Below are 12,215 nucleotides of genomic sequence, written 5' to 3' on the forward strand. Positions count from 1 at the left end.
ACCGTGTCGTCAGCAGACTGACTTGGAAATTTTGTCGAAGCACAGAGGCTGGCTCAAATGTGTGGGGAAAAAATGGTTCATTTGGGAGAGCTCTTCTGTAAAATTCTGTTCCTAACAATGCTATAAATAGAACTGTTCAGCGGCACATGGTTGGGTTGCTTTAACAAGACGCCCGCTCGCACGACAATTCAGCCATGTCCGCTCAAACCTAGCTGCGTAGTTGAGCCCAGAATGAGATCATCAGAGACAAGTCGTAAAGAAGAAGCAACGGATGTAGCCGTCATGACATGTGACAAATCGCACTGCGACTTGTTTGAGGCGACGCTGTCTTTCTTTGTCGCAACACTTATCAGACGACAGCTGTCGTATTAAATTATCATGCGTGTGTTAACCAATTGAATGTGATGTACCAAGAGTCGGAAAAGTCATCAACAAGGCAAATAAGTGAATTGGAGAGAAGTTGACCGTAGAGGTTCCTGGCTTGATGGACCTGTTGGCCCAGAGTTTTCTTTAATAAACAGCTGCAATAGTTTTAAAGGGCGACCATTCTGCCTCCATGATCTGCCATATTGACTTTCCACTGAGTTGAGACTTGTCCCCAGAAGATTGACCTACTTCTTTCATGCGACTTGAGAGATGGGGGAAGTCGCTTTTGTTGCTGGAAACCAACAACCACGCAGGACGCAGGGTTCCCACTACAACGATCGTGGCGCATGGCCACGTCTTAAATGAGAGCCGCCGTGCCTTCAGAATAATGATCTCTTTTTTTAAAGATGAAATCTTGCGTGATCAAATGTGTTAATATGTAGTGGAAACAAGCGGATAAGGTCAAGCAGGTCATGGTCATGATTATGGTGGTTTTTAGCATGTTTTTAATGGGAAAATGCTGTAATGGAATAATGCCATTAATGGAAAAACCGTAATAACTAAATGACAAGAACGCGTCCGTTGCTTGCAGAACTTGTGCATATGACGAGACGGACTGCGTGAGGGCGGCTGCAGAATGGAGAGCGATTTAGTTGTCATGATTAAAAACTCGAGTTTTTATTGTTGCCATGTCAACATGTGAGGTATGAACATCATATTTAACGGTTCACTGTTAGTTTAATAACATAAATGCTGATTTTTTTTTTCCTTCAAAGCAGCGTTGCGACCAATTTTTAGGTCCCGACATTGACTTGTCGCCCATGCTTTTCTGTGAAGTCAGTCCTTTGAAAGCCGACTGCGAATATGAGGTCCAAAGTGTTGGGCTGTCAGTTCTGCCCTCATGAGCCTGTTACTTGATCTAAAGCTTGCCCTGACCTTCCCCTGTGAAAACCTCTCATTATCCGGGTGGTCAGCTTCAATTAAAACTGCCTTCACCTGCTTCCCTCTCTCTGTGACAGCCAGAGGAAATTGTGGATTGAAGCGCTCAATACGCTCAATCTGCTGAGGCATGCAGACTATTTGTTTGGTTTTTTTTTTCCTTCCTTGTACACTTGTCTAAATATTATTAAGTTCCACCCTTGAGCCGGATTTGTCAGCAGGGATTTTATGCAGCTTGTTTTCACTTCCTCTGGAGAACAGATTTCGTTTCTGGGATTGCTTTATGTAATTTGAGGATTCATCCACGTCCATCTGCTTTTTCAACCGTTACCAAGCAACGTGCACTGGGTCACAGGGTCACCTCTGACCAGAGCGCTGTGTGAGGCGGCAGCTGTCTGTTCAGACCTTTGTTGGCGAGTCTGAGGATGACACTGCTGGTGATGCAGACGTGGTGTGACATCACAGCTGCAGGTACCTCCCACTGTCGGTGAAGGTCATCCGATACTCGAGGTTCATTCCTCCGACTCAGGAACTGGCTGTATTCTTCCACCTTGCATTGGCGTCTCCCTCTTTTGTCGTAGTTTTGAAATGTAGATCTGTATAATAGAGTTTCCATTGTGCTCACCGACCTTGAATAGCCTGAGGCTTCATTTGCTAATTGTGCAACATGAACTGTTTTCCAGGGCACAGCCAGGTAATTCACTACCACTTCCTGTCCTCACCTTGTGCAAACAGGGAGCTTACAGGCACCATGTCAGTGCTGTGGAGGGTTTTTCTGTCTGTTGGGTCATTCTACTCAAGGACGTACAAGGTGAAAACAAATGGAAGCTTATTGTTAAACCACACATGAGCCATGTGTGACCTTTTTCTGGGAATATTTTACAGAAAATGACCTCTATGCTCTGAGTCTTGGATGATCAGATGCAAATTATATTATGACCATGTGATGTCAAGTAGTGAGAGGAATGTGTGGGACCTGGGCCACAGCTGCTCCTGTTGTTTGAAAACAAGCTGCATTGAATGTCTGGATTTAATCTAATTGCACCCTTTTGCCTTATTTTCTATTTACGTTTGTTACAATGAGTGAAATCCATTCAAATATAACTTAACAGATCGTACTTTGCATTTATTATCCCACAACCATGTGAGCTAACCGTTTCACTTTGTGCAAAAATGCGGGGGTCACATAAGACCTTGTTAAATATTATACTTGTCACTCAGGCTGCAGTGACTAGCTGACATAGTCGACCATGATCGGCTATTACATTAGTCGCCAATGACTTCATATGCTGACGGATCGTGTCATCGTAACTCTCTTTTTTGAACAGTCTACAGTTAGAGGAGAAATGGCTCAGGCTCCATGACCATTATGACCCAAATCGTTACTAATCCTTTGGATAGACTGTGACTAGTCAACAGGCTTTTCGCTAGTATTTTGAGACAGAGCGTCCTAATGTCTGTCCTGAGGGGAGGGAGGACCGATACACCAGCCTTTTATTCCCGTCACTAGTGTTCACTCAGCAAAATCACTGGTGAGGAACATCCTTCATGGAAGCCAGTATGGCACCACTATGGTTAGGCAAGTACACAGGCAAATTTAGGGCGTCCTGCTGAACTGCGTCCAAGCAGTGGAACTGTGGTTGGCGCAGTTGGTGGATCAAATATACATTGTACAACTAACTTCACAGCAGGTGTAGTGCGACTCTGGGCTGCATGAGTGGTATTAATCCATAAACCATGCATCATAGAATATCATATATTATATTATATTATACATCCACTGCGAAGAAATTTGATGAGAAAGGAGCAGATTAAAGGCTGTGTTCTGCCTAACTTAACATCCAAGCTGAACAAAAGTGAAATCTGTCAGAAGCAAGGACGTATTTTCCTCTGATCATCAGTATTGCGCCATGCATTTTTAACATCTCGCTTCTGAAGTCAAGGATGGGGTGTGACATTTACATGGAAATTTCCTTTGGTCGTTAATATGTAACCGGACTGCGATGGCCTGTCGCAGCATTACATCAGTCTTTCGCTCTTCTAACACGTGTCCCGCCTTTTGTGCAGATCGGGTTACACTGACCACACCAGGACGATGGACGAGCTGCAGGATGTGCAACTGACCGAGATCAAGCCGCTGCTGACCAATAAGGTGAGCGTTTAAAAGCTCGTGTTGGTCTGGACTATGCCCTGGCAATACAACCCCAAAACTGGTGGCTGGTGCTCCTATAGGCGAAGGCATGAAACGGTAGTGTGCACCCACTGCAGCCTTCATCACAGTGAATTATTAATAACTGCTTGAGTTGAGAAAGAAAGAACTGAACTCAGCAGAGAAACCGCAGTAGATGGAAACTGGTGCTTAAATGTGCAAGGGTCCTGGAATAGAATCAGAGTTAAAGTACCAGAAATTGAGAAAAGGCCAAGTCTTTTGGAGAAAAAAAATCTGTCTTATCTTCCACTTGTGACCTCATTTCTTTGCTAAGTGGATGTACCCGACGGAAAATGTTTCTTCTACCCAATAACTGGGTGACTGAGGTACTAAACCCAAAGAGGAAAACTGAATTTTAGTGATGGGTGAAGTTTCTACAGTTAATGATCACTTGGAATCAAGGAGACAAACGTCTCCAGCTGAAGTAGACATCTTGCTCCACCTAGCGGTCAGCTTGTGAAAATGCAGTTTAGACAATGATAGCGCGTATGAAATCCCAATTTTGTTTGGAAGTAAAGGAAACGTGAGTCCTGCCAACAACCGATTTGCCAGCCATTTTTGGATGACAATTTAAAGCCACCATCTGCACGAACAAGTGAGTCTCTCAGGAGCGCTGAGCTTCTCCCTCGTGCGTCCAGTTGAGCTGAAGGATTAAAAATGCAGATGATACTGTAGCTGCACCAGTTATCTATGGCACCAGTGTTTAAACATTTACATGCAACCTATGGGAAGACTTGTCATACACGTTTCAGTTTTTATAACTGTTTCCTATGTGATGAATGTGAATCTAGTTTGATTCTAGTTTGTCATTCATTTCCCACTCTGTGTGTCTTTATTTTCCAGAACGCTCGCAACTTCCAAGACTTTGACTGCCAGGTATGTGACATGCTTTCTTTCTGCGCCTTTCACTGGCGTTGACATAAGCAATGCAATGGTGTGTCTGTGATTGTGTAGGTAGATTATGACATTAGAATCAGTCAGTGTGTGGCCTCATTCTCGCCGTCGTCCTGCCGCAGCTGTTTGTTTGCTCGCCGACTTCTTCATCCTCCGCTTGTACATTCTCTGGACACAGTCAGTCACGTCTTCGACACAGAATCCAAACAGAATTAATGTTGGATATATGAAACATTTAATTGTTATTAATGCACTGATCCCTGCTTGAGAGACACGCGGGGGGTTTATTTGATGGGGACCAGGGTCTTGTGGACGTGTGTGAATCAGCTCTGCTGCAGCTGATTCCTATGTGTGGTCAGAATGATAACAGGGACGGCGTTCAAAGCTCCACGGGGGTTTGGTGCAGTGGAAACCTGACCCTCTGCGTCATGTCCTTGCACTGTGCTTTTCTGACTGTACTAGCAGCTGTGAACTCTGCACGGATGTTGCAGCCATAAGGAAAGCACGCATTTAAATGACATACAACTACGGCTGTGTCCCATTTCTCACCCTAACACTGGGTTTTGCACCTTCATGTGTAAGTGTAGTGTGTCCCAATACTCCTAAGACTGAGGGCACTCACCGTTCACCACTTGATCCCTTCAAACAGAGGGCCGACTTGAAACCAAGTGGGAATATGGAGGTTCATCAAACCAATTGAGATTATCAGCACAGAGGCTGCAAAAATGTTGGAGCTGGCATTTCCAAAATGTGTCCAACACTCGATATGCAGGAAACAAAACACAGCACGAAGTGTGTCATGCAGTGTCATGAACTGTTGTCCCAATTCTTACGGACGTCAATCACTTCACTTGGTGGTCGGAGGGCACTTCATAGTGGAGGGCACTCAAAACCAAGTGTTAGGGTGACACAGCCTATGTGTTTATATGTATTATATAGGTGGTTTGGTCTTGAACAGAATACATTAATGGCACGACCACTATGACTCTTGACAATAAGGTTGTAAGAACTTGCTCCTGCTCTTCCACCTGCTATTTGGCTGCGCCCCTACTGGCCGCTACTACTACTACCACAGTGGTTTTCATTTTCTGCATGAGATGGTGGCGTTAGGGGTCAAAGAGGACAACGAAAGGCAGTGGTCCTGCCGCCTGCGACACCACGGGGAAGCAGCTTTGAGTCAGCTTCTGTCAGTCTGAGATGTGAAGTTGTGTTCATCGATGAATCATCTCCTACTGGTCCTGGCACACGTCAGTGTGTGGCTAGAAAAGTGTCTAGTCTAGTCTCTTGAATGGTAAGCACTACTGTATGTGGATTTATTGAGGCATTTTCAGAATGATGCGCACCGTGTTGCAGACGCCAACAGAGGGCGCTGTAGACCTACTCTGTTGCTGCCTTGTAGTGTGTCAGTGCGGTGCATGAGGACACAATTATAACGGTGCACCCATGATGTCGAAGAACACGTGATTCATCACACCAGCCGTCGTTGCCCCTGAATAGTAGCCTTTCTGATGTCAGCGTCTGTAGGATCAAAGTCTTGGGTTCAGTGCTCGACTCTCTACTACTACTTGTTTTTTTATCACTCTGTCACATTTCAGTGATCTCGCATGCTGCTCCCCTACGACTGGGTAATGAGACACTGCATGTAGTACTACATGATGACGCATATCTGATGATGGATTGCTATGGATTCAGCTTGGGCTCTGGATAGATCTCGGGTGGGGCTGCACTGCGTTCGGAGCAGCTGACACCAGGTTGAAAATGAAAGATCAATAAGCTTGTGGATCAAATAACTGCAGGGGTTTAGGAAAACAATTCACGTCTGAGTAAACAGATTGCTGATGCTTTGATCACATACTTCCACTCTGACTCAATTTCCAGGGCTGCAGACGCACGTCACCCTGACTTTCTGATAAAAAAAAAATTCAAGGTGACGCTAAATAAAATCTTCAGAGGGGAAAAAAACACAATCGATCATGTTTGCTGATGCAGGGCTGGAGAGTTGACAAAGTCAGCGCCTCTCCTTTCACCTGGTTTCTTTTTATCTGTATCGCTGTGACGTCACAAGCATTTTCCCGGACTGTCATTGCATCCTCCGCACCCCATCACCCCGCCTTGTCCTGCTCTCCCAGCGCTCCATTCTCTATGAACTCCATCTCCCTCTCCTTCCACATGACCATCCACCAACCAATCGCGCGCTCCGCTGGCTGTACTGACGCGCTGTGACTACTAAACACAATCTGCAGTCTCATTCTCCTCCCCCTCTGTCTCCCTCCTGCTGTATTCCCACCTCTCGTTTCTGTCTTCCAGCCTCTTGACATCATATCTACACTCATCCTCTGCCTTCATTCAGATTATTTATCCATCCATCCCTCGGCTCTTCTTTGCTGTCTCTCTCTCATCCTCTGCTCTCTTGCTGCTGCCTCACCCTAAACCCCTCCTTCTCTCTCAACCTCCTCCCCATCCCTTTGGAGGTCTTCAGTGCTTCCCTGCACAGTGTTACACGTAGCATAACACACTCCTCTCCTGCGTGGGAAAAATGTCAACTATTCTGGACCTGGACCAGATTGCATGCTCTGGGAATGGAGTGGTGAGTGGCAAATTTGTCTCGCCTGCATTGACGGAGTGACACACCTTGCTCTTGGGCTTTTGGACGGGCAGTTGTGTTGCATCTCTCAAGACAAGGTGACAGCTTCCAGCTCTGAAGAGTGCAGTGTAAATCCTCAAGCTATTTTCTTCATGTGTTTAGCTTCCTTGCAGTCAGGTCTGATAACAGCGAGGCATTAGCTGTGTGTGTTTGCCTGCAGGACACATGTCAGCTCAGGCTGAACACAGCAAAGGTGAAGCGAAGAATAAGGATTTAAGGAGAACTGCATTGCTGCTCTGTTTAACTACAGCATGACCTGCATGTGTGCCAGCCTTTTCACTGTTAAGTGAGGTCACCCGTCCTCTAAGAGCATAGTAGCACAGAAACCCGAACAATCTCTTTCACGTTTTGAGGTTGACAGTTTGATACTGCAGATTTAACAACATGTTTGAGGTTCAACACTGGGTCAAACAAGGTGCATGAGTGGGGTAATATCCCAGTGCCGCACTGACATGGAGGTGTCGGCGAGTGTTGGACTCCACTGGAATCATCTGCGGGTTGCTCCTGGGTTTCTGCCCTGTTTTGCTGCTAAGAGGTGAATGTGGTGTTTCTGGAGAGGTGAGGAACAGTCAGACTCTGAGTTCCCATATTCTCACCCGGGTTAAATAAAGCCGCAATTAGACAGGTCTGTCGAGTCCCTGCACGCCTCTGAGTGAAGCCGCCAAAACACCTGACTCTTCGTCCAAGATTTCTCAGTCAATATAGAAACGCTTTTACCATTTGTCTCCTACGGGTCTGTTAAACCAAGCTGCCCCACCCCATCTCTGTTGTTGTATGACGCTGCCATGTGTGCGTCCATACCGATGTGTGTTTGTTTAAAAGAGTCATGACAGACACAGCTGCTAGATCAATACGGCTCCCGAACCTCCCCACAAGCTCCATAGTTGATAGAACCGCTCCTCTGTCACACATTTCTTTGTTACTCTCCAGCCTTGTTTGTGCCAGGACACGCTTGGAAAGACATGATAAATTAAAGTGACACTCCTCTTTCTTTTAAGTCTGACATTCTGTCGGTCTCCCTGGACCCCCATCGCCTCCAAACATCCACTTAGAGACACTTGCTTTGAGCTTTTTTTTCTTCATCTGCTTCCACTAATGGCACATGAAGGTAACTGAGTAGATTATTTTGTTTTGCTGACTCATGATAAAGCACCGCCATCGATGCTGGGGGTCACTCTCGAAGAGATGATGGCTTGTAGCATCCCCTTTTCCAGATAAATAAACTTCCCTTTTTCCCTGTTTCTTATTAGTGTAGTTTGTTTTTGGACTAGAATGATGTCAAGTCAATATCCAGATTGCGTCTCCACTACTCTCCTCTGCAGGAGTTGCTTAGCGTTGCAGCTTTTAACCTGGAGACCTTTACTCAGCATGATGTGGCAATGTGATTTATTTGATTTCACTGGTGAGAGGCATGTCATACTGGAAACACATGAAGCTAGATTAACTTAAGTTCATGATTCATCACGTGCTGACAGAAATAGAAGGCCGGCCTGTAACTTGATTTCCAATACTATGCATGGTTGAGTCTAATACGAGCAGCCACTTGTGTGTTCATGGACCCTCGCCTTGCTCAAGAACACTTCTTTAAAATCCCTAAAAGCTTTGGAACTGGAGCTAGTTTGAATAATGAATGAAATGACTGGGGCACTTCAAAGTTGCACAGTTTTAGGGGATAAATGCACTTGGGCATCTGCTTATCTGTCTGCGCCATTTGCCGAGTTTTATCCTCAACTTGAAGTAACAATATTCATTGTCTACAGTGTCTTCTATGGACTAGCACTGCCTTCAAATGTCGGAGTAAACGCTAGATGTCTCGTTTTGGCTTGATGTTTTTCGATGCGGTATGCAGTAACAGTATAAATACAAGACAGTACACAAACAAACAGTTTCAAAGGACAGTGTTTGGTATTCAAAATCTAATGTTACATAACTCTGCACAGGAAGCACATCATCAACTGACACTGTATATGACACCGTTATCTTAAATGTACAGCAAACCGATCGTTATTTTACTTTAATGTCATCCTCAACATCGTCTTCAAACTCACTTTCTGGCATTAACACACATTAGTAAACCCTCGCTGTGCAGAGAATCGAGGGAAAAGAAGATGTAGAAATACGTTCTCTAACAACACAATAGTGTTATTCTCACTAGCGCTGTAGCTGCATAGGGCAGCTCTACACAGGGATCTCTGGGAGTTTTCACATTTGTTTTTGTCAATCTGTGGTGAAATATGACTGAAATGTAAGTTCATATTATATTGGAAATATTAACTCAACATCATCGACACCTTCTTCATGAACAGGAAGCTCTCGTGCATTCTCGCTCACCTTCTCGCACGTCCAAAATTTAACACCAAAATGAAACTGACAGAACACAGTCACATTACCGACACAACAACCATGCCAAGATTATCAGCCCCTGTGACATCAGTCACAAGCTTGAGTAAAGGATTTGATGCAGAAAACCCTGAAATATGAAACACAATGTCTCCAGGGCTCAATATGGAGAAAAAATTATATGTATATATATTTTTTTTTTTCAATATTAATGACCAAGGTAGACAACGTGTTTAAAAAAAAAAAGGTATTATATTAAGAAAGCACAGCAAAACCTTTGTACTTAAACGTACTTTAATAAAATAATTTTAAAAAATTGAGAAAAACATTGTTACGTAAAAATATATTTTAAAATGTAAACAACTATTTCAAATGGCCTTTGAATTCAAATAAAAACTGTTCGATGGTAGTAGAAAAATGAAAAATCACCATGGAGACAAAACATAAAATGCCTTTTGTACTGCCTGAACAATGTTATCAGAAACATCTGATGATTCTTACATACATATATCTTTAGTTGACCTGTAGGTTCAAGGTTGCGAGGAGTGCCGGAGCCGATCACAGCAGTTCTTTGACACATAAAATATAGTTTTTAGCTATATGCAGATGGGATGTTGAGGTTGAAGCTTTAAAGCTTACAAGAATTATATATATGGTTTCAAATTAAACTGAAACGCTGGTGCCCACATCCGTCCCACAATATGACTGTTTTTGGTTAAAAAAGAAACTGCAACAGCTATAGCTCTCATCGCAGAACCAAAAGTCTTTCATGTGTATATGTGTTGTTCAGTTTTCAGACGGTTCATGACATGTTCACTCAGTTTGGTTGTAGTTTGCTGACATCAAGTTTGACGTTTCTGACATGATTAATTTTTTGGTAAACAGAAAAGAAACATTCAGGGCAAAGTGTATTTTATAACTGAAAATATCGGTCAGCCCTTCGAATCTAATTTCCGGCTGAGGGCTCATGACAATTTAAACTCTCTGCAGTACAGGCCTGTGGCTCAGGCTGGGCGAGCAAGTTTGCTGACGCTTTGTCGGCTGTGAGGATTACTTGTGTTCTTATATTTGGAGAATATTAGGTTTGCTCCGTCTTAATCTCTTGAGAGGTGAAGCCCGTATCTGTCAGCCTGTTCATTGCTGAGGGCAAATTACTGCAGCCTTGTCCTTGAGAATCAAACACGGCCCCTTCAAAAGACTGTGACATGCATCCATCACAGATAGGAAATGGTGTGTTCGGCCCTCTGTCTCCCAGCCGGGGCCCATGTTTCTCATACCGCTGCCTTTATTATTGATGACTGGTGGGCCTTGAGACAAGAGGAACAGGCCCCGCCTGCTGCGCCTTCTCCATGCAGCACACACATCACCACGTCGAAAAGACACTCCGTAATGCAGAGCCGAGGCTTGCTGACCTTGTGTGCCGTGTTTGTGTTGTACCGTCACGTCAATGTATTCGCCGACCTTGACACCGGATGTGATTGCCATTCAGCCATCAACCGTGGAAGCGTGATGCGTCAGCATGTGCCTTATCCCAGTGTGACTGCATATATGAAGGTTTCATCACTGGGAATATGATTTCATGTCTGGAATGGCTCACACTGAGGAATCGATTAAATTCTCATCTTACTGGATGTCAATTATGGGGCCCCAGTGCTCTCACTGATTTTTTTCTCATTAATTCTTCATAACCTCTGCATGCTGCACAGAATCGTGGCTGTTAAGTTCATCGTTTTCCTCCCAAGTTTTCTTTGAATTGATCAACAGCAAACAAAGCTATGCAACTGGTCGCAGCTCGCCTTGTCAAGGAGACAGTTATGACAGAGTTTAAAATGTGTTTAATAAATAAAAGACATAGATGGTATATTTGCAAAGTCCATGGGCAGCATGAAACAGTGACTAAACAGTGTCAAGTATGTAACTACAATCAGGTTTTTCTAAACCAGGGTGAAGCAAAACACTGATGATGTAAGGCAAATATGACAAAGACGGAAATGTTAGTAAATATGTTAATAAAAATAAATATAATATACATTTAAAAAATCTGAAATACCCTAGTTCAGAGGAAAATGTTTTTTCTAAATAAGCTTTTTTTCATCTATTTTGAGGGGCAATCATTTTGTCAAAAGGTCAAACAAAGCCATTACATATCAAACTTATGTAATTATTCATGCATGAAATGCCATTGAAGATAAAGAGGCAAAAAGACACGAAAGTCCTACATCCCTTGCTGGTAAATTCAGAATTCAATTGGGCTGACTATTAGTCAGGGGACTTGCTTTCAGGCTTGAGTGTAACCCTTGTGAAATGGCACCCTTTCGTTTTCCTCATGTCTGTGTATTTTTTCATCTATAATTTCAAATAAAGATCGATAAATCTTTGATTCATTTTGATAGATTCAGTAGCCGTCTGAAAGGCTGTTCTGTGTGAAGATTGTGAACACATTTTCTTAGTTCTGGCTCCAAGGTCGAGCGCAGGCGGAACCCGTTTGAAGGTTAACATTCATAATAACACAAGATAAGCTTTCTGGAAAATATCGTGCTTATCTATACCAAATGACTTACAGTGATACTGAAGTGTTTTTGTGACCTTATGAAAGAGCAGCGAAATACAGTGTGTTTGTAGCTCATGTGTTTTAAGCATTGACTCTGTTCCTCCTGCAGGAGCATGATATTGAGACCCCCCATGGCGTCCTCCATGTCACCATGAGAGGTTTGCCCAAGGGCAACAGACCCGTCATCCTCACCTATCATGACATCGGCCTCAATCGTAAGTCCAGCTCATCACATGGTCACGTCATCTTCAAGAGGAATGATTGTTTCTGAC

General features: G+C 43.8%; 1 protein-coding gene across 3 annotated transcripts in view; it reads left to right on the plus strand.

Annotated features, from left to right (window-relative positions):
- The window catches only part of ndrg3a (ndrg family member 3a), a 31,858-nt gene that overhangs the window by 13,684 nt on the left and 5,959 nt on the right, over positions 1 to 12,215 (plus strand). For 2 of the 3 annotated variants that reach the window (XM_053868446.1, XM_053868447.1), the window contains exons 2-4: positions 3,373 to 3,457; positions 4,358 to 4,390; positions 12,053 to 12,158. In XM_053868446.1, coding sequence (XP_053724421.1) covers positions 3,401 to 3,457; positions 4,358 to 4,390; positions 12,053 to 12,158 — 196 coding nt within the window. In that variant the 5' untranslated portion in view covers positions 3,373 to 3,400. Of the gene's footprint in view, positions 1 to 3,372; positions 3,458 to 4,357; positions 4,391 to 6,608; positions 6,996 to 12,052; positions 12,159 to 12,215 lie in introns of those variants that run through there. The other variant, XM_053868448.1, reaches the window with a different exon arrangement.

This window comes from Synchiropus splendidus, chromosome 6 (assembly GCF_027744825.2).
Source record: "Synchiropus splendidus isolate RoL2022-P1 chromosome 6, RoL_Sspl_1.0, whole genome shotgun sequence".
Lineage (NCBI taxonomy): Eukaryota > Metazoa > Chordata > Actinopteri > Syngnathiformes > Callionymidae > Synchiropus > Synchiropus splendidus.